General features: G+C 45.3%; 1 protein-coding gene across 3 annotated transcripts; it reads left to right on the top strand.

Moving 5' to 3' along the window:
• The first annotated feature begins 1,217 nt into the window (after positions 1 to 1,217).
• On the top strand, positions 1,218 to 21,601 carry Sun5 (Sad1 and UNC84 domain containing 5). Of its 3 annotated transcripts, XM_032902413.1 has the most exons (13): positions 1,304 to 1,377; positions 2,812 to 2,867; positions 3,016 to 3,090; positions 3,934 to 4,000; positions 4,621 to 4,682; positions 5,231 to 5,280; positions 6,376 to 6,410; positions 6,979 to 7,087; positions 17,328 to 17,406; positions 18,124 to 18,239; positions 19,546 to 19,713; positions 20,164 to 20,250; positions 21,431 to 21,562. In XM_032902413.1, the coding sequence occupies exons 1-13, from the start codon at positions 1,304 to 1,306 to the stop codon at positions 21,560 to 21,562; spliced, it is 1,110 nt and encodes a 369-aa protein (XP_032758304.1). The 3 variants fall into 3 exon arrangements, with proteins under 3 accessions (XP_032758306.1, XP_032758304.1, XP_032758305.1); XM_032902414.1 differs by lacking the exon at positions 3,016 to 3,090; XM_032902415.1 differs by lacking the exons at positions 3,016 to 3,090; positions 6,376 to 6,410 and having other exon boundaries at positions 1,218 to 1,377; positions 7,022 to 7,087; positions 18,124 to 18,227; positions 21,431 to 21,601.
• The last annotated feature ends 661 nt before the right edge of the window (positions 21,602 to 22,262 follow it).

The raw sequence follows: 22,262 nt of genomic DNA, 5'->3' as shown, positions 1-22,262 counted from the left end.
TGCTGTCAGAGCTGTTGTCCTGTGCTAAGACTTCAACAGAGGGCCGTTTCTCCCAACCAGCAGGATTGGAATGTGAGTGTCTTATTCTGACATGTCCAACCTGTGAGGACCCTATGATATAGCCCTGAGCCTGCTGGGTAATCTAGCCTATTCTCCCCATCTCAAGGTCATCCAACCAGCAGTCTTAGTTTCATCTGCTAGTACCAGCTTCCCTCCACCATGCAACTTAACAGATCCATATGGTCAGGTTGTAGCCATCAGGCCACTATGGGGACCAGGGATGCCATTCCCCATGGGTCCTTAGCCTGCAGTCCTAAGCCATGGCCACCAAGGAGTAAAAGTGAATTCTTCTCAGCTCACAATTGGAGAGGTCAGGCTGTCTTCAGGTAAGGATGGGGGATCAGGGGAGGGGGAGTGGAACCTAACCAGACATTTCCACTATAGTACTTTCTTTTTCCCTAGTAAAAAGGTGAGACTTTATTAAAACAGCATAAAGAATGTTATTTTATGTGATGCAAGCATCAGACAGTAAGTTCAGCATTAGAAAATCTAGTCACACACAGGCTGAGAAAGCAGTCAGCCCAGGAAACTAGAGGCATCAGAGAGTCTTACGAGCAAGGAGGGTGGCTTGATTGTGGGCACCTCTCTTCTTGCCCTGCCTCTGCCCTGGCATGGCCCACCCCAGCTTATAGCTTCAACCTTCCCATCCTCCAAATAGAAAATAAGTCCCAGCGGCATCCTCTGAGGGGAGGTTGTGGTGGTTTGAATATTCTTGGCCCAGGGAATGGCACTATTAGGAGGTATGCACTTGTTAGAGTAGGTGTGGCCTTGTTGGAGGAAGTGTGTCACTGTGGGGGTGGGCTTTGAGACCCTTCTCCTAGCCACATGGGAGTCAGTCTTCTCCTGTCTGCTTTCGGATGAAGATGTAGAACTCTCAGCTCCTCCAGTACCAGGCCTGCCTGGATGCTGCCATGGTTCCTGCCTTGATGATTATGGATTGAACCTCTGAACCTGTAAGTCAGCCCCAATTAAATATTGTCCTTATCAGAGCTGCCTTGATCATGGTGTCTGTTCACAGCAATGGAACCCTAACTAAGACAGAAGTTCAGGAGACAGGTTACAGACTTGGAGTCCATCCAAGTGCTCTATGAGGTCACAGAACTGACAGTTCCACCTGACCCAGTATATTCCGTGTCACATTCCAGGGAATACTCAATGGTGGTGGTGGCAGTGGCTGCCACTTCCTCCTCATTGAGTTCCATAGACATCCATCCTCATCCTCAGCCCTTCAAAAAGAAAATCAATGCCCCGGACAAGGAACACCGGGGACTTGTGTCCCATATCTGATGACACAATTCACAGTGGCAGGTCTAGGAGGTAAGGCCAGCTCCTGCCTTTCCCTCCGCCCATTTAGAGTTCCTTGGGGGAAAGCAGGCCTTGTCAACTGTCCTTACAGAGGTAGCTGCTGAGGACAGAGAGGTTCAAAGTAGCTTTCTCTAGGTCTCCTGGACAATGGCAGAGTGCAGAGCAGTCATCATTTTAGCATGCATTTTCTGAGTGCCTACTGTGTGCTGCAGCCTGCACAGCGAGCTGCGAGTGCAGTATCAGCCCCACCTGCTCTCCACCCCACTGTACCTCAGGCTGGTGTTGGAAACAAGGAAACGAATATCTGTACCCTCTTTTTCAAGAGCCATCCAGTTGCAGGCAACAGGGAAAATATTTGAAAATGATATTTGTTTCCAAAAAGCAGACCATGGGGAAAGGAAAAATCTCTTTAAAACAAGGGCATTTTAGTTCGTCCATGTTTAGTTTCTATGACTATCGGATCCCTGGTTTTTAAGTTGGTTTTTAAGATTGTGTGTTTTATCCGATGTAATGTGGTGACGTGGCACATGTGATACATGTGTGGTGGTGAGGTCAGGGTAAGAGGCAGGTCTTTGTGTTGGGAAGTTACAAACTCCTCTATTCTGGTTGTTGTGAGGTGCACTGACCACCCCGGCATGCCTCGGGAGTGCATGAGTCTTCTGTTACTATGCTAGCACAGCCTGGCCCTGTGAGAGGCTGTTCTATCACCATAACAGAGCACCGACGACAATCAGCTTACAGAGACAAAAGGTTTGTTTTGATTCATGGGTTGGAAGTTCTAGGCCATAATCAAGGACCTAGTGTTTGCTTGTTTTGAGTTTTTGTGACAACATGACATGACAAACATATGGAGAGAAGAGCAATCACTTCATGAGCCAAGAAGCGAAGAGGGAAAGGGAAAGACTGGGAACCCACAGTGTCTTTCCGGGATATGTACCCCATGACCTAAGGACCTCACCTCTTAAAGACTGACTTCCAGAAGCCACCACACTGGAAACCAATTCTTTAACCCATCTGGAAACATTTAGTATCCAAAATACAACAGCTAGATGTGTGGTTTCTGAGTAAAAACACACATCGAGTCAAATTAAAAAGTGTTTAGGGGTTGTTATCTTACAAAATGAAGATGTTCCTATCTCCCTAAGCAAGAGGGGCCAAGAGAGTTCTCTGGTGCTTCCCAAATTCCAGGCCCCTGCTGCGCTGTGCTCTTCCTTCCTGTCACTATGCTACCTCAGGTGTAGTGTCATGGAGAACCACGACTGTCTAGGGAGGAAGGAAGAGAGTGGACATGGCCTCCTATGAGCCTCATGTCAGCAAAAAAAAAAAATTATTTTGCGGTCAGCCAGACCTCGTCTGTCCCTGGTTCACAGCTTCTCGGTCTGCAACATGGTGGCACTATGGATCTTGTACGACGTAAAATATGATTGTGAACTTTGTCATCCTCAGGAGTGCCCAAAGAAGCTGTATCAACAGAATGGCAGAGGCAACCCCAGCAAACATGAGTGAGCAAGAACAGAGTCCTGGGGCTTCACTGGTACCTGGTGTGAGAAGCTGGGAGTAGAACAGCGAAGCTGCATACACCAAGCCTGGGGCCCCCAGGTCTCTGCAAGCCCATGTCCTGAGGGACCTTGTGATCTATGTTCTCTGCAGATGACCCTCTCCTGTTGCCTCTTCGCATCAACCCCCCAGGCCTCAGCCTCGCCCAGTTCATACTGGGATATATGTGTATGTATGTATGGAATAACTACTTTGACTACCAGGCTCTGCCAGAACTCAGGCTGCCCTGAATGGCAATGTATTTGAGGAGCTGCAGGCTGCCCCACCCAATCCAAATAGGGCTTCCCTGGAGGGGAAAAGGAAAGCTTGCTAATATAGGAGGAACAGTCCCCAGGACCTTCTCTACTTCAACTCCATTAATCCACTAATCCATTCACCCATTATCCACCCATTATCCACCCATCCACTTATCCATTATCCATCCATTACCCACCCACCCATCCATCCATCCTCTGTCTATCCACTTAACCACTTATTGCTTCCCCCCTATTTTCATTTGTTGCTGTAGACTATCAACCTCTGTCCATCCATCATTCCTCTGGCTCTCCATTTTACTATGTACCAATCTTCCAACCTCTGTCCATCCATCATTCCTCTGGCTCTCCATTTTACTATGTACCAATCTTCCAAGCTAAGCACCTGTCCTCTTCTCCATACTCCTTTCCTCCATGCATACACCTACCTTTTCGTCTACTCTGAACCCCCACTTCCTGATTTAAACTCCAGAGATGACCCCCACAAGGACACCGCCCTCTCCGGGCTCCCAGTCCATGGATGGCATTAACACACACCGTCTTTTGTGCTACCTAGTGTGCACAGTAGAGGCTTACTCATAGGCTGGGAACTTCTGGCTGTTTACATAAGCTGAGCCAGGGGCTATCCTGGGCTCAACCACCAAGTTGAGAGAGTCTCCCAGCTCCAAGGAATCCCCTAGGCCCAGGACAGACAGTGAGTGTTCACCATGGGACCCAAATGAAAGTACAACTCCTTACTGCTGTGCTGTCTCCTCAGCCTGGCTCACCTACCTCGCCTGCTTCCTGAGGACTCAGGCCCAGCAAGTTCTCCTTAACACCTGCAGGTGAACATCGGAGAGGGGAGGGTGTGGTAGGGACAGTGACAGTGTCTTCGTTAGCTGCTCTTTCCCTGCTAGTCAGGCCAGATGAGCCCTCCTCAGTCTGGCTTTTGCCACATTCCCCACCCCAGACTCACAGTGGCTCCCCATTGCTCAACTCCCCAGCCTGAACCTTGGCCCACCATTCTGCTTCCTTCTGTGGACCCACGGGGCCTGCAAGTCTGGGGTTCTCAGTCTCTGAACACCCCACCCAGGTTCCCACGTGACAGCTTTGCCGGTATTCTTCCTGTTTAGAATGACTTCACCCCACATCCACTTCTCTCCCTGAGCTTGCTTTGTCTACCTAAATGCCTCTTCTGAGATGTCCACCATATCCATATAGCTAAACTTTACATTTTAAATATCTCCTTCATTGCCTCCCTCCACCACCACCATGGGCTTCCAGTCAGGCTAAGATTGCAGGGAGAGGTAGGTGAATCTGAAGGCCCTAGAAAGAGGGGGACAAGTTGAGTAAGGATGGGAACAGGAAGAGAGACAAAGGACATATAGATGGAACAATGGAGCAAGGACAGGGGAGCCTGCCAGACGCTCCAGCTGACCCTGACCATGGCCACTCTGCTTCTCAGGTTCAAGTTGCTCTGCCAGAAACTCATTGAAAAGATGGGCCTTCTGGTCCTCTGTGTTTTTGGTGAGTCTCCGGGGCCCTGCCTAGGTGGAGGTGTCCGCAGGCTTGGGCCCATCATGGGAAAGGGTGCCCAGGGCTGTAGCACAGACTCAACTCGGTCTCTCATGCTGTCAGTTACCACCTGTCTTGCAAAGGCTGCCCTGCAGCTTCAAAGAAATGAACAGTTAGTTGCGGAGGCCAAGAAATGCTTTCAAAACATTTTAAAATTAAGAACAACAAATATGTTTTAAGGGCTTTTAAGTAATAGACTTGAGCCAGCCTAAAGCTCAGGTAAGACGCAGGTAAGACCTACCCTGCCTTCTCTTTGCCCACTAGGCTGAAATATAAGGTAGAAGAAGGTATGTGTTAGTTAGCCTGTGTGACGCACATCTCACAAAGAACATTTGAGCATGACATTATGCTATTCCTATCTCACAGATTTGAATACTTAGCTATGTAGAGATTAAGTAATTTCTCCCAAAATTACAAACCTAACCTAGATGCCTCAGTTCCTGAACCCAAGTTTTCACCCTTTGAGTTAAGTGGGTCTGTCTTATTCTCGTGACCCACAGGCTTCTGGATGTTTTCCATGCATTTACCATCAAAAATGGAAGTCTGGCAGGTGAGCGTAAACCCTCCAGGACCCACGGCTGACTGACCTATCTAAACCAACCAATATCCCTCTGCAGTTTCTCTTACTCTCACCGAATCTGGATGATGGTTCGTTCTTGACTCACCCCAGATCCAAATTGCTCCTTTGCCATTCTGCCCACCAGAAATCCCTCTCTCCTGCACATGTGACTTTCAAGGACTGTACACAGTCATCTATCCACCTCAGATGGCTTCCCTATCTGTCATTCAGCAAGCAGTGGCCCAGCTCCCTCTTTCTAGATTCCCCACCTAAAATAAGGCTGTAAGAAACCACACTGCTCTCTACTCTCTCTGGCTTTGTTTTCTGATGAAAGACTCAGGCTTTGTTTTCTGATGAAAAAGAAAGAGAAAACAAGTGGAACTCCTGATGGGGAAAGTCAAAGAGACCGATAGAGAATGAGGATCTGAGGGAAGTCTCTAATATGTTCTCTCTCTCTCTCTCTCTCTCTCTCTCTCTCTCTCTCTCTCTCTCTCTCTCTCTCTCTCTCTCTCTCTCTCTCTGCCATTGTAATTCTTTGAGGTCTAGCTGAAAGATCACAACCTCCAGACACTCCAAAGCAAAAGAGGTTACATTTTCCTCTCTTCTTTGTTGTCTATAGCCATGAGCATCTCCCCTACTGTACTGGCAACCCCTAAAGAGAGCAGACAAGGGTGATTCATTCAAGCAACAGCTATTTCAGTGCTAAGCACAGGGAACTGCCAGTGTTAGTTAGCTGTACCAGATGGGGTGTGAATACAGGAAGAATGAATAGGGAGATGGATGTATAGATAGATGAATGGATAGATGGATGGATGGATGGATGGATGGATGGATGGATGGATGGATGGATGGATGGATGGATGGGCAGATGGATGGGCAGATGGATGGGCAGATGGATGGGCAGAAAGGAGGGGAAAGGCTTCAAATTTGGGTAGATAGTACGTGAGTGGATGGATGAGAGATTAAAAAGGAAGGTGAATGAATGAATGGGATTTACTGCTATGATAGAGTATAGAGATGAGGCTCTCACCAGGCTCAGATTAGACCACCTGACAAAGATCCCTCCTTTCTTCAATATTCCATCAGGATGACAGCATAAGTGGCCCACTGCAGAGCCTGAGGTAAGAGAAAACTACTTAGTCTTATGTTCCTCTAAAAACCTCAGCTATAGTTGGAATCCGGGGCGTATCCTTAGCTAAAAATATGGGCACAACATTCAGACCAGCCTGGACTTAAATCCTAACTCCTGTGAATTGTATGACTGAACTTAAACAAGTCACCTTTTTTCTAGACCTTGGACTTCTCAGTGTGAGGAAAGGCATAGCTTTCATGTTGTTCTGGGTATATAGAAATTTTTTAAACTGTGACTGTCTTAAATAGTTCCTGGCTCATAATCAGTGCTCAGTAAATAGTTGCTGGGAAGAAATATTAACTAACAAGCTGTCACCTCATGACGGCATTCTTGCTTAGACAAAAAATACTGAATATTTTGGAAGGATCGAACTGGACTTACAAATATTCCAAGCAAAAGGAAGAAAGGTAGTAATGTTTTAGAAATAAGAAGCTGAGGTATGAGTGGTAGACCCAGAAGAGCAGAAGGTTTTAAGGGTCGTTCTTTGAAAGCTTACTCACAAAAAGATAGCAACATCATAAAACAGTCAACTCTTATTTTACCTCCTTGTTGATAAGGATGTACCAGGAAAAGGTACGACATCACACTGGGGAAATCCAGGACCTACGAGGTAGCATGAACCTGCTCATTGCCAAACTCCAACAGATGGAAGCCATGTCTGATGAGGTGAGTGGCTGCCCCCCAATGTCTTTGTTGATGCCCTGTTTTTTATATCCCAAGTTATCTCCACCCTTGGTTTCATCCCTCATTTTGATGGAGTGTACCTTCCCCACACCAATAACTTCCTGCAAAGAAGTAAAAGAAAAGATGTGTGTGTGTGTGTGTGTGTGTGTGTGAGAGAGAGAGAGAGAGAGAGAGAGAGAGAGAGAGAGAGAGAGAGAACTTGTATGTTTTTAAATATCCTTACTCTATCATTTTCCTAATTGATAGTTTTGCTGGGTATAGAACTTTAGAAAGGAAACAAAAATTCTAAAGGAAGTCCATCATTTTATTCTACTTTTACTGTTGCTATTAAAAATGACACCATCCTTAACTTTCACCATTTGTGTCTAATCTGGTTCTGTTTTTTAGTCTTATTTTACTCTAGAAAGTTTTACTCTAGAAACTTCTATAATATTTTTGTGTGTTCAGTATAACCTGCCTGGGGGTTTTACTTTTATTGAATATATACATTGGCATTTTTCAATAACTTCTTAAAAATATTAGTTTTTAATTTCTTAAAATATTTCTTCTTGGGGTTGGGGATTTAGCTCAGTGGTAGAGCGCTTGCCTAGCAAGCGCAAGGCCCCGGGTTCAGTTCCCAGCTCCAAAAAAAAAAAAAAAATTTCTTCTTAGCCATAAATTCTTTTCTCTCTTGTATTCTAATTGTATCTATGCTAGACCATTAGAGTCACTTCCAAATATTTCCACATGATTCATTTGTTGTTGTTTCCATTCTTTTTTTTTTTTTGACCTGTGTTTTGACACTTCTTTCTTAACTTTCTTTTTTTATTAGATATATTTCTTTACTTACATTTCAAATGATATTCCCTTTCCTGGTTTCCTGTACATAAGCGCCCATCCCCTTTTCCTCCCCCATACGGGTATCCCCCCCCATTCCATTCCCCTTACTGCCCCCCGACACATTCCCCTGCACTGGGAGTCCAATCTTGGCAGGACCAAGGGCTTCCCCTTCCACTGGTGCCACAATCTATTCTCTGTCACCTATGCAGTTGGAGCCCAGGGTCATCCATGTAGTCTTTTGGTAGTGGTTTAGTCCCTGGAAGCTCTGGTTGGTTGGCATTGTTGTTCTTATGGGGTTGCAAGCTCCTTCAACTCTTTCAATCCTTCCTCTAATTCAGCTCAAGGGGGTCCTGTTCCCAGTTTGGTGGTTTGCTGATAGCATTGACCTCTGTATTGGACATGTTCTGGATGTGTCTCTCAGGAGAAATCTATATCTGGTCCCTTTCAGCATGCATTTTTTATTTTATGCATCAATCTTACCTAGTTTTGGTGGCTGTATATATATGGGCCACACGTGGGTCAAGCTCTTAATGGCCATTCCTTCTGTCAGTGCTCTAAACTTTGCTTCCATATCCCCTCCTATGAATATTTTCCCCTTTTAAGAAGGAGTGGGAGCATCAGCATTTTGATTATCCTTCTTCATGAGCTTCCTATGGTCTGTGGATTGCATCTTGGGTAATTCGAGCTTTTGGACCAATAACCACTTATCAATGAGTGCATACCAAGTGTGTTTTTCTGTGATTGGGTTGCCTCACTGAGGATGATATTTTCTAGTTCATTCCATTTGCCTATGAATTTCATGAAGTCATTGTTTTTGATAGCTGAGTAGTACTCCATTGTGTAGATGTACCACATTTTTTTAATCCATTCCTCTGTTGAAGGGCATCTGTGTTCTTTCCAGCGTCTGGCTATTATAAATAAGGCTGTTATAAACATCATTGAACATGTGTCTTTGTTGTATGTTGGAGCATCTTTTGGGTATATGCCCAGGAGAGGTATAGCTGGGTCCTCAGGTAGTACTATGTCCAATCTTCTGAGCAACCTCCAGACTGATTTCCAGAGTGGTTGTACCAGTTTGCAATCCCACCAACAATGGAGGAGTGTTCCTCTTTCTCCACATCCTCGTCAGCATCTGCTGTCCCCTGAGTTTTTTTATCTTAGCCATTCTGACTGGTGTGAGGTGGAATATCAGGGTTGTTCTGATTTGCATTTCCCTGATGACTAAGGTTGTCGAACATTTCTTTAGGTGCTTTTTGGCCATTCGACATTCCTCAGCTGAGAAAGTTTTGTTTAGCTCTGTACTCCATTTTTAATAGGGTTATTTGTCTCTCTGGAATCTGCCTTCTTGAGTTCTTTGTATATTTTGGACATTAGCCCTCTATCAGATGTAGGATTGGTAAAGATCTTTTCCCAATCTGTTGGTTGCCATTTTGTCCTAATGACAGTGTCTTTTGCCTTACAGAATCTTTGCAGTTTTGTGAGGTCCCATTTATCGATTCTTGAGATCTTAAAGCATAAGCCATTGGTGTTCTGTTCAGAAAATTTTCCCCAGTGCCCATGTGTTCAAGACTCTTCCCCACGTTTTCTTCTATTAGTTTGAGTGCATCTGGTTTGATGTGGAGGTCCTTGATCCACTTGGACTTAAGTTTTGTACAGGGTGATAAGAACGGATTGATTTGCATTCTTCAACATGCCAACCTCCAGTTGGACCAGCACCATTTATTGAAAATGCTATTTTTCTTTCATTGGGTGGTTTTAGCTCTTTTGTCAAAAATCAAGTGACCATAGGTGTGTGGGTTCATTTCTGGGTCTTCGATTCTGTTCCACTGATCTATCTGCCTGTCTCTGTACCAATACCATGCAGTTTTTATGACTATTGCTCTGTAATACTGCTTGAGGCCAAGGATGGTGATTCCCCCAGAAGTTCTTTTATTGTTGAATATAGTTTTCGCTAACCTGGGGTTTTGTTATTCCAAATGAATTTGCAAATGCTCTTTCTATCTCTATAAAGAATTGAATAGGAATTTTGATGGGTATCGCATTGAATCTGTAAATTGCTTTTGGCAAAATGACCATCTTCACTACATTAATCCTGCCAATCCATGAGCATGGGAGATCTTTCCATCTTCTGAGGTCTTCCTCAATTTCTTTCTACAGAGACTTGAAGTTCTTGTCATACAGATCTTTCACTTGCTTGGTTAAAGTCACACCAAGATATTTTATATTATTTAGGACTATTGTGAAGGGTGTCATTTACTAATTTCTTTCTCAGCCTTGTTTATCCTTCGAGTAGAGGAAGGCTACTGATTTGTTTGAGTTAATTTTATACCACAACAGTTTGCTGAAGTTGTTTATCAGGTTAAGTAGTTCTCTGGTGGAACTTTTGGGGTCACTTAAGTATACTATCGTATCATCTGCAAATAGTGATATTTTGATTTCTTTCCTTCCAATTTGTATCCCTTTGACCTCCTTTCACTGTCTGATTGCTCTGGCTAGGACTTCGAGTACTACATTGAAAAAGTAGGGAGAGAGTGGGGAGCCTTGTTTAGTCCCTGATTTTAGAAAACCTGATTTTCCTTCAAGTTTTCTCAACTTAGTTTGATGTTAGTTACTGGATTGCTGTATTTTGCTTTTACTATGTTTAGATATGTGCCTTGAATTCCTGATCTTTCCAGGACTTTTATCATGAAGGGGTATTGAATTTTGTCAAATGCTTTTCTCAGCATCTAATGAAATGATCATGTGGTTCTTATCTTTGAGTTTGTTTATATAGTGGGTTACGTTGATGGGTTTCCATATATTAAACCTCCCTGCATCCCTGAGATGAAGCCTAATTGATTATGATGGATGATCGTTTTGATGTATTCTTGGATTCAGTTTGCAAGAATTTTATTGAGTATTTTTGCATCAATATTCATAAGGGAAATTGGTCTGAAGTTCGCTTTCTTTATTGGGTCTTTGTGTGGTTTTGGTATAAGAGTAATTGTGACTTCATAGAAGGAATTTGGTAGTGTTCCGTCTGTTTCTATTTTGTGGAATAGTTTGGACAGTATTGGTATGAGCTCTTCTATGAAGGTCTGATAGAATGCTGCACTGAACCCATCTGGTCCTGGGCTCTTTTTGCTTGGGAGACTTTTGATGACTGCTTCTATTTCTTTAGGAGTTATGGGGTTGTTTAGATAGTTTATTTGTTCCTGACTTAACTTTGGTACCTGGTATCTGTCTAGAAAATTGTCCACTTCCTCCAGATTTTCCAGTTTTGTTGAATATAGGCTTTTGTAGTAGGATCTGATGATTTTTTTAATTTCTTCAGATTCTGTTGTTATGTCTCCCTTTTTATTTCTGATTTTGTTAATTTGGATACACTCTCTGTGACCTCTGGTTAGTCTGGCTAAGGGTTTATCTGTCTTGTTGATTTTCTCAAAGAACCAGCCCCTGGTTTTGTTGATTCTTTGTCTAGTCCTTTTTGTTTCTACTTGGTTGATTTCAGCCCTGAGTTTGATTATTTCCTGCCTTCTACTCCTCTTGGATTTATTTCTTTCCTTTTGTTCTAGAACTTTTAGGTGTGCTGTCAAGCTGCTGATGTATGCTCTCTCCTGTTTCTTTTGCAGGCACTCAGAGCTATGAGTTTTCCTCTTAGCACAGCTTTCATTGTGTCCCATACGTTTGGGTATGTTGTGCCTTTATTTTCATTAAATTCTAAGAAGTCTTTAATTTCTTTCTTTATTTCTTCCTTGGCCAAGTTTTCATTGAGTAGAGCATTGTTCATCTTCCATGTATATGGAACAATCTGTCATTGTTGTTGTTATTGAAGACCAGTCTTGGTACGTGGTAATCTGATAGGAAGCATGGTATTATTTCTATCTTCCTGTATCTGTTGAGGCCTGTTTTGTGACCAATTATATCATCAATTTTGGAGAAGGTTCCATGAGGTTGTGAGAAGAAGGTATATCCTTTTGTTTTAGGATGGAATGTTCTATAAATATCTGTTAAGTCCATTTCATTCATAACTTCTGTTAGTTTTTCTATGTCTCTGTTTAATGTCTGTTTCTATGATCTGTTCATTGATGAGAGTGGGTGTTAAAATCTCCTACTAATATTGTGTGAGGTGCAATGTGTGCTTTGAGCTTTAGTAAGGTTTATTTTATGAATGTAGGTGCCCTTACATTTGGAGCATAGATATTTAGGATTGAAATTTCATCTTGATGGATTTTTCCTTTGATGAGTGTGAAGTGTCCTTCCTTATCTTTTTAATGACTTTTGGTTGAAAGTCGATTTTATTTGATATTAGAATGGCAAGTCCAGCTTGTTTCTTTGGGCCATTTGCTTGTAAAGTTGTTTTCCAGCCATTTACTCTGAGGTTGTGCTGTCTTTGTCTCTGAGGTGTGTTTCCTGCATGCAGTAAAATGCTGGGTCCTCTCTACGTATCCATTCAGTTAGTCTATGTCTTTTTATTGGGGAATTGAGTCCGTTGATGTTGAGAGATATTAAAGAATAGTGATTGTCACTTCCTTTTATTTTCCTTGTTAGAGGTGGAATTATGTTTATGTGTCTCTCTTTTGGTTTCATTGCAAGGAAATTATATACTTGCTTTCTGTACAGTGTAGTTTCTCTCCTTGTGTTGGAGTTTTCCATCTATTATTCTTTGTAGGACTGGATTTGTAGAAAGATATTGTGTAAATTTGGTTTTCTCACAAAATATCTTGATTTCTCCATCTATGTTAATTAACAGTTTTGCTGGATACAGTAACTTGGGCTGATATTTGTGTTCTCTTGGGATCTGTATAACATCTGTCCAGGATCTTCTGGCTTTCATAGTCTCTGGTGAGAAGTCTGGTGTAATTCTGATAGGTCTGCCTTTATATGTCACTTCACCTTTGTCCCTTACTGCTTTTAATATTTTTTTCTTTGTTTTGTGCATTTGGTGTTTTAACTATTATGTAACGGGAGGAGTTTCTCTTGTGGTCCAATCTATTTGGAGTTCTGTAGGCTTCTTGTATGTTTATGGGCATCTCTTTCTTTAGGTTAGGGAAGTTTTCTTCTATAATTTTGTTGAATATATTTACTGGTCCTTTAAGTTTGGAGTCTTCACTTTCTTCTATAACTATTATTCTTAGGTTTGATTTTCTTGTGTCCTGGATTTCCTGGATGTTTTGGGCTTGATGCTTTTTGTGTTTTACATTATCTTTGACAGTTTTGTCAATGTTTTCTTTTTTTAAAAAGATTATTCATTTATTATATAAAAGTACACTGTAGCTGTCTTCAGATACACCAGAAGAGGGCATTGATCTCTTTACAGATGGTTGTGAGCCACCATGTGGTTGCTGGGAATTGAACTCATGACCTCTGGAAAAGCAGTCGGGTGCTCTTAACCGCTGAGCCATCTCTCCAGCCCCCTTGTCAATCTTTTCTATGGTATCTTCTGCCACTGAGATTCTCTCTTCTATCTCTTGTATTCTGTTGGTGACGCTTGTATCTACGACTCCTTGTCTCTTCCTTAGGTTTTTTTATATACAGGGTTGTCTCCCTTTGTGCTTTCTTTATTGTTTCTATTTCCATTTTTAAATCCTGAATGGTTTTGTTCAATTCCTTCACCTGTTTGGTTGTGTTTTCCTGTAATTCTTTCAGGGATTTTTGGGTTTCCTCCCGAAGGGCTTGTACTTGTTTACTTGTGTTTTCCTGCATTTCTCTAAGGGAGTTCCTTATGTCCTTCTTAAAGTCCTCCATCATTATCACAAAATGTGATTTTAAATCTAAATCTTGCTTTTCTGGTTTGTTTGGATATCTAGTATTTTCTTTGGTGGGAGAACTGAGCTCTGATGATGCCAAGCAGTCTTGGTTTCTGTTGCTTAGGTTCCTGCACTTGCCTCTAGCCATTGTGTTGTCTGTGGTGTTTGCTTGTCTTGCTGTTTCTGAGAGTGACTTGATCCTCCTGTAGGCCTCTGTGTCAGCTCCTGTAGACCTGTTTTCCTGTTTTCTTTCAGCCTTTCCTGAGAACAGGTGCTCTGATTTCTGGTGTGTAGGTGCTCCTGGTGACTGTCTTTCAGCTCTAGGGACTGGCAGGAATCAGAAGGGTCCTGCCCCTGATTGCTTCTAGGTCCTTGCACCCAGGGGGCACAGTTGGCACCAGGTGATTCCCTCTTGGCTCTGAAATGTGGGCAGAGGGTAGTCTCCTCTGACTTCTCAGGAGTGTCCACACTTCTGAGGGGTCCAGCTCTCTCCACCACAGGATTTGGGTGCAGGGATCTGTTTGACCTGCTCAGTTCAGTCCTGCACACAGACCAGAACTGTGGGTACCTACAGCTGACTGTTCCTATATTCCTGTGTCCAGAGGCACTGTGCAGTTTCCCCTTGGACCAGGGATGTGGGCAGAGGTGTGCAGAGGTGGCAGTCTGTCCTGCAGTCTCAGGATGTCTGCAGTCCTGGGTGTTCAGCTCTCTTCCCCATGGGATTTGGGCTTTTCTTAACTTTCTTGAGGCTCATTTGAAATATTGTATTCTGCAAATAAAACCAACCATTCATCTTATATATTGAATATGAATTCTAAACATATAAATAATTTTAAATATATTATATATTTATAATTCTTATTCAATAAATTTTCATTTCATAGACTTTATTCTACCATCAATTCATCACTGGTCTATGTTTTCTACCTTTTTCTTTATTTAAGATATTAATCATAGTTATTTTTAAAATCTGTCAGATAACTTCAATATTCTGTATGGTATTCTGTTTCTGTTTTTCTTTTTCTCACTTGGTATCTTCCTGCTTAATGTCTAGGAATTTTAAGTGTTTTCTCAACATGATATAAAAGAACTCTATTTACCTCATATAATGGCAATTATCAGTCAGGAAATCCCCTTTGCTTTGTAGGAGAGATGAAGTAAAAGTACCACTTCTTTCTTGGTAGGTATTAGGCTGGTTTAGACAGATCTAGATTGAAATTTTTATAAGACTTATTTATAAGTTTTTACCTTATTTGGACGCATGTCCATTCATCTTCAAAAAGTTGCCAAAGTTATCTTAATGGGAACCCTAACCACACATTGGAGGGCTCTTAAGACTTGCACTTTATCTTTTAGTCCCACATGAATATAAAAATCCCTGACCCCGGTGGTACCATCCTTACCAAAGCATCTCTGTCTTCTGAGACTCTGTGCTACTGCATAACCTCCAATCTTACAGCGTCGCACATCAGCCTGGGGATTCTGATCCCACCATACTTACCCAGCCTCCAAGACCCTCCTTTGAAATCAGGGTAGAAACCTCTGTGGGTCTATAACTCTTGCGTTCTGTGTCTTTACAAATCCACATCATATGGATGGTGCCAGAGTCTGCCGATAGCTCCAGAAGAAGCCAGGCCTCCTTGCACCATGGCGATTGTGGCCTCTGAATGCTTAAGTGACTGAACATATAAAAACCAATTCTGGATAAACACTTTTTTACACAATTCTTTGTGATCAGAGTCTCCCGGAGGTACTTTCTTCTCAAGGATAAATCTTTAAAATAAATCTGCTCTTTCATACCCTTGTACCTGTTGTGCTGATGTCTAGCCAGATATAGAGATACCATTAAGTCACCATTCCTATTGTCCTGATGGAAGGTACTGGATTTCTTTGGTGATAATCTGTTTAAGATCCAGGGCTACTCTTTCCCACAACTTTAAGTGTGCTCCTTTTCTGGCCAAATCAAATACTTCTGCTCTGCTCTCTGTTCCCAATTCCTTCTGTGAGCCTAGCTGAGAAGCAGCCAGCAATAGTTATGCCATTGCTTAAATACTACACTTTCTTAGAGCTTTCTCCAAATAGATAAATTAGCCCATCACAGTTAAACTTGGTCTTCCATAAAATGGAAGTTCCATAAAGTAGAACATGGGAAAAAACATAAATACATTCTTTACCAGAATGCAATAAGAATGCCCTTGGTTCGAATCCTGGTAGAGTCTTTGCCCCATCTGAAAGCTCAGGAGTCCGGCCAGATCCTTGTATTCAATATTACTAAGCTCTGCTATAAGTCTCATATCATTCTAGGGGTTCTCTAGCCCATATTGTCAAACTCTTCCAAATTCCTCCCACAAACCAATTTCAAAGACTTAAGAACCATACAGTCAGGTTTAGCCACAACAACAACCAACCTTCTGTGTTTGTTTTATTGGCGTTGTAGACTGAATACACAGTGTGACAACTTAAAAGGAGGAATATTATTTTTGACTCAGGGTTTCAGGGGACTCTGCTTGCTTGGAACGTGCTTAGACAAAACACCATGGCAGTTGGAGTCCATGGCAGAGTCCATGGAGTTGGTTAGACTCAACTCCTAAAGTTTCTAGAACTTCCAAAAGTAGTGTCACCTGCTTGTGGACCATGTTTTCATCACATGATCCTGTGGGGGACACTTCATATTCAAACTATCACCACCATCACTCAGAGCACCCCCCAAATGGCCTGTCACCTAACCTGACTTCCTCGCAACATGTGTTGGCTTTGTGAGAGAAACCCCAGAGATACAAGCAGCACTGTAAGCACTTAGGACTCGGTCACAAAGCGTCTTTTCTGCTTTAGTCCAGGCTGATGGGCAGGGGTCCTTGTACACACACACACACACACACACACACACACACACACACACACACACACACACACACCTCTGTGAGAAGATATCAGCGTCAGATTGAATAAAATGGCGCTTGGAACAGGAGACTTTTTTGCTGCTGTTATGGAAACAGAACTGTCCTCCACTACAGCTACAGGAAGAGCTGACCTCGGCTGAGCACTGACTGTGCACAGTGCTTTCTTTGCAGTCTTCCTGTACCCGGCCAGAAGAGTGCTCGGTGGTCCAGGGGCTGTAAACTGTTGGCCCTGCTTCTCACGGCTGGGTGGGCTTTGACACTTTATTCTATGCACTGCACTATTCTTCCCTTGAAAGTGGAGTGGCAATGGTCCAATCACTCTGGAAGGCCATAGAGGATGACAGAGGACATGGTGGACTGAGGACAGTTTCTGCACATAGTAGGGCCTCACACAGTTCTCTAATCCCTTAACAGAATTCCACAGCCATGCCTGCAGACAGGATTTTTGCCCCCATCTTACAGACTTCTGAAATCTAAACTCAAAGGCAGTACATTGCCTAGGACCCACAGCAGTAAGGGTCTACCTTCTTCCGCAGCCCCTGCCCTTAACCTTACTAAGTCTCCGGGACCTCTACAGGACATCTTGAAACATGAACTTGAAAGCTCACAACAGTCCCAAAGGGTAGGGGTGATTTTGTGTCTCAGGGTTTTCCCCCAGTACAGCAACTGTGTCATCCTCTTTGGGGCCATCCACAGCCTCTGAGGGTGGCAGAGGTGGCCAAAGACCACCCGTCATTGCCGCTGATGCACGACCTGTGTTTTCTGCCTTCTCAGCAAAAAATGACCCGGAAAATAATGAAGATGATTCAAGGCGATTTCATTGAAAAGCCAGACTTTGCCTTAAAGTCCATAGGTAAGTGACCTGTCTCCTGCATTGGCCCACCACAGACCTATCTCCTATCTTCATAAGGCACGCACACGGTTGCTATTGTGAAGTGCTGCTTTGAAAGGGACCACTGCTCCTACCTGGCTGCCTGAGGCAGTTTCCCTTCTTTGATGGGGTCGGGAGCGGGGAGGTGGAGGGGAGGGTGCCAACAGGAATTCATGGTAGTCAGAAATTGGCTTCAGGAGGAATAGAGGAGGTCGTAGGGAACAGGAGACCCCTCTCCTTGGGAGGTGTTTGGATTGAGACCTAATGAGGAAGGAAGGATGTTCCAGTCAGGAGGATGAAAGTGTAAGTTGCCCAGGGGATGGGGCTAAAAGCATCTTGGGATGTTTGAAAGTGGGAATGGGGCCCAACTAGGCAACACCAGCTGACCCAGGTACCTGAGACCTTAATGAAATGTGAGATCAGAGGCAAGAGTGCCTCTGCAGAAACACCATTCTTCAAGCCAGCCCCCGACCTCCGTATCCTGCACATGCATGCAGCTGTTCCCAGGATACCAGCCCAGGATCTGGGAAAAAGCAATGCAATGTGTCCCTGACACACAGCCTGGGCGAGCAGCTCTTATACCACAGTGTCCATTCCATTGCCCAGAGTGGCAACAGAGCTCCACAGATAGCAGAGCTGAGTGTGCCCTCGGAACAAGTCTCCTTCCATCGGAGGCTGAGACATCCCCCCTCCATACAGGGGCCAGCATCGACTTCGAGCACACGTCACCCACGTATAACCACGACAAGGCTCGCTCCTACTGGAACTGGATCCGACTGTGGAACTACGCGCAGCCCCCGGATGTGATCCTTGAGGCAGGGGCAGGGCAGGGGACAGTAGGAGATGGCCAGGAGAGGGCTGGGAACAGGAGCTGGCAGCAGAGGTGGGGTAGGGTGAATGATAGCAGCAAGAGGGATGGGCCGAGGTGGAGAGCAGTGGACAAGCTGAAAGCTGGGAAGGTGGACAAGAATGGAGAACAGGAGCCATGAGGAGGGCTTTAGCAGGAGAAGGCCATAGTAACCCCTGTTATGTGTAACTCTGGGGTCTGGAAACCCTCAGGCAACCTTGGGGTGGGGCTTGATAGACTTCCTTTGCAAAGGAGGACACCATACCAAAAAGCCAGATCACTTGGGCATGCAATACTTGGCAGAACCAGCCTTCAAACATTCACCCCTGCAATCCTGCCTTTCGGATGGGGGAACTGAAGTCCAGAGAGGTTAACAAGCCTGTCTGTGCCCCAAAGCAGCTACAGACCAATAAGATCTCATCCTAGCCATCAACTTGGGGCAGTGCCACAGCCACAGACCAGCTTGTCTATGAGTCCTATCCTCAAGGGACTCATGAGTCCATCTAGGACAGTGACCTCCCAGGAGTGGGAAGCCTCCTATTGGGGTAGACAAGGACAAGCAAGGCCCACTGTGCAATGAGTTGGCACTGAGGGCCTGGAACAGGAAGAAGGAACCACAGAATGTAGAGATCGCTGGCCAGGGAGACAGGTAGTACAGCCCTGGCAATAGAGGGGTCAAACTTGGCTGCGAAACACTGGCTGCAGTCAGGTCTGAGGGAAAGCCTCTGCCAGGCTTCTGTACCTGCAAGTGAGGCCAGCTGACTTCTGCTTCTCATGCCACCAGCCCCACCTGACTTCCCCAAGGTTGGCATGCTCTCCCACCGTGTGCTGTGAGGCTGTTCTCTTCCCATCCTGGGCTTCTATTTCTTGTTTTATGTGTCAGATCATGGCTGTCGACGGCAAGCCAGTTGCAGGGCCAAGTTACTAAAGTTACACTTACAGCTCTGTACAATCCCGGGCCACTCGCTCTTCTGCTCTGTGCCTCAGTTTCCTCCTCTGTAAATGGAAGGCACATCCAAGTCTAGAACTCAGGGTGACAGTGAAAGCAGGTAAAGAATGTTGAGGGATGAATGAATGAGGGAAGGAATGATGGGTGAGCAGGTACTGAGGAGGACAGCTCTGGAGGCTCGACGTGGCACCTGCCCTGCCTGAGCTTCTGGAACTAGGCTCTGTGAGAGAAAATGGGCACCTCTGGGTGGTCAAGGAAAGATGGGAAGCAGGGAAAGAGGGACCCTGTCCACATAGCACAGCCTCCTCAAACCTGTCTCTTCTAGCCCAGTGTTACACCTGGGAACTGCTGGGCCTTTGCCGGTGACCGTGGCCAGGTGACCATCCGTTTGGCCCAGAAAGTCTATTTGTCCAACATTACACTGCAGCACATTCCCAAGACCATCTCATTGTCGGGATGCCTGGACACTGCACCAAAGGACTTTGTCATCTACGTGAGCACACGATGGCAGGGAGCCAGGCTAGGATGAAGGGACCACCTTGGAAGGTGGTAGTCCAAACCTTGAGAGTACCCATCCACAGCTGAGGGGATGTGGCTTAGTTAGGTTGGGAACAGCCAGATTGTGGCACATCTCAGCCTTCCAGGACCAACATAGACAGCTATCTAGTTCAACTAAGGCTTTTCTGAGAAAAGAGAAACCACTAAGCTTCATTATACTGTGGCAGCCCATAGAGTTCTCAGTAGCATGGGGTCCAGAGAAGGATCGAGAAGCAACCTGATCCTTACTGGTGGTGATAGATGTAGACCCCCAGCTTCCAACTCCCCCGGCCTTGTTCCTTCCTGTCCCAGACACTAGGTTAAAAGAGGAGCCCCACGCCCCCACCCCAGGAGTTTGGAAGGCTTAGCCTGCTGCATTTCACAGCTCCATTGTCTGGTTCCACAGGGCATGGAGCACCCGCCCAGGGAGGAAGTGTTCCTGGGAGCATTCCAGTTTCAGCCAGAAAACATCATCCAGACATTTCAGCTCCAGGTACCTGGGGAAGCCATGGAGGAGCGTCTGCTGAGTGTACCCCATGTGCAACACTCCCAGTCCCCTACAGCCCCAAAAGGTGCACAGTCATCATGGACCTACTGGAAAACTAAAGAGACGTGGGGCAGCACCCAGTGCCCGAGAGTAGCACCCAGGGAAAGCCCTCTGACCCTGACTTCCTAGTCTTCCCTGACTTCCGGTCCCTTCAGGAGTCCTCTTGCTTCATCATCTTCCTGGATAGCAAATGTGAACAAAAAGTGTCCGTCTGGTGGGGTTTCTGGGCTCCAAACTTAAAGCCTTTATCCCAGAAGTCCTGAGTCACACCTGATCAGGCTACAAGAGAGGAAACTGAGGCCTAGAAAAGAGGAAATTGGGGACAGACAGAAGCAGGACCGGATGAGCTGTCAACATGATTGTCCAAGTTTGGGATCTGGCTAATACGGGCCTGAATCTCAACCTTGCACAGATCTGGACTCCGGGTCTCAGGGTCCCTTCTGTCACTACCTAGGGGGTTAAAATATGCACTGGGTTCTGGTTTGGGTTTTATAGCAGAACTGAGGAGTGAACCTAGGATCTCACACTTGTTAGGCAAGTGCTCTGCTCTGAGCCATATCCTTAGCCCTCTTTTATTTTTGAGGCGTAATTTCACTAGGTAGCTCAGGCTGGCCCCACCAGTAGTTGGGATTATAGGCCTGAGCCACCAGTCCAGCCCTGCCTTTCTGCACTGGGCGGGGAGCTTGAGAATCACTATTTCCACCTACTCTGGGCACAGCGAATGGAGAGAGCTAAGCTTCCAGAGAAGCCATGATTGCCGGGGGCTAAGGCTCCATCCAGCCCCAAGAGTTTCTTTCCTGTCCGCCGTAATCCTGGTGAACATCTAATAGCACTTCTATCTTACAGAGGGGAAGCTGAGGCCCGCAGACAAGGAACTGCCAAGGTTCCAAGGCTGAGGCATCTTCCCTACCACACTGTATCTGTGCTTTCAGGCCTCAGCACCTTCCGTCCCAGCCCCCAAATGCTGAGTTGTTGTGTGGCCTGGGGACGGTCTGTTCCTCCTCTCTAGAACTCCATTCTCCCCTGTGAAGTGGGAAAGCTCTCTTCCCCCAAGGCCCCTCCGCTGAGCAGAGCAGAGGCCTGTGGGGGCAGGGAGGGGGGCTGCCACTCTCTGACTCTGTTCCAGAACCAGCCACCCAGGGCCTTTGCGGCAGTCAAGGTGAAGATCTCCAGCAACTGGGGGAACCCTCGCTTCACCTGCCTGTACCGAGTGCGTGTGCATGGCTGTGCAACCCCTCCCAAACGCTCATACCTATAACCCCTGTCCTAGAGTAAAGTATATTGTTTGGTCCAAGCCACGTCTGAATGTGCATGTGCATGACTCCATGACCCCTCCCGAAGACCCGAACCTAGAACCCCTGTCCTAGAGTGTAGCCACGATGAAGCAGGGATCACCACCATGGATCACTGATGGCCTGCCAGGCACCCAGGCATCTTCATAACAGCAGCTCCAACTGTCCCCTTTCTATCTAGGACAGTGACAGCTCAGAGTAATCAGGTGACTTATGGGAATTCGCAGTCAGCAAATGGTAGTCCCAGGAACGAACCCCAAACTCCTGCCAGACAACATCTCTCTGGATACAAATAGCTCTCTGTCCCTACCTATAGGTTACCTTCAAGACCCCACCCTCCTAGGGCCTCAGTCTCCAGATCTGTACAATAGGGACAGGATGACAGCTATTTCAGCCTATGAGGTGGCAAACGAGAGGTCCCAACCTGGCCCACCTTGTGACGTTTTAAGATCTTACAAACTATTTGCCGTGTGCTGCAGGGTAAAATACATGCTCTGGACTTCATTTTTTTTCAAGTACAGATATACCTACCTGGTCCTCAAACTCTCCCTCATTTGCCTGTGTATCCTCACCGTGGCTGTTTAGTCTGCTCCTGTGCTAGCCCACAGTTGCTGTCTACTGTGACTTGGGCCATGCAAGCCCCAACCCGTGTCATAGCACAGGTAG

This window comes from Rattus rattus, chromosome 5, assembly GCF_011064425.1.
Source record: "Rattus rattus isolate New Zealand chromosome 5, Rrattus_CSIRO_v1, whole genome shotgun sequence".
NCBI classification, from domain to species: Eukaryota; Metazoa; Chordata; class Mammalia; order Rodentia; family Muridae; genus Rattus; species Rattus rattus.
This window is presented reverse-complemented; position numbering and strand designations above follow the sequence as displayed.

Excerpts from the sequence above, each read along its gene's own strand:
- Sun5 (XM_032902413.1), top strand. The coding sequence starts at position 1,304 with ATGCCCCGGACAAGGAACACCGGGGACTTGTGTCCCATATCTGATGAC. Across the intron at positions 2,868-3,015 it reads GGCAACCCCAGCAAACATGA|ATGACCCTCTCCTGTTGCCT; the intron begins GTGAGCAAGAAC and ends TGTTCTCTGCAG. Across the intron at positions 20,251-21,430 it reads TCCAGACATTTCAGCTCCAG|AACCAGCCACCCAGGGCCTT; the intron begins GTACCTGGGGAA and ends ACTCTGTTCCAG.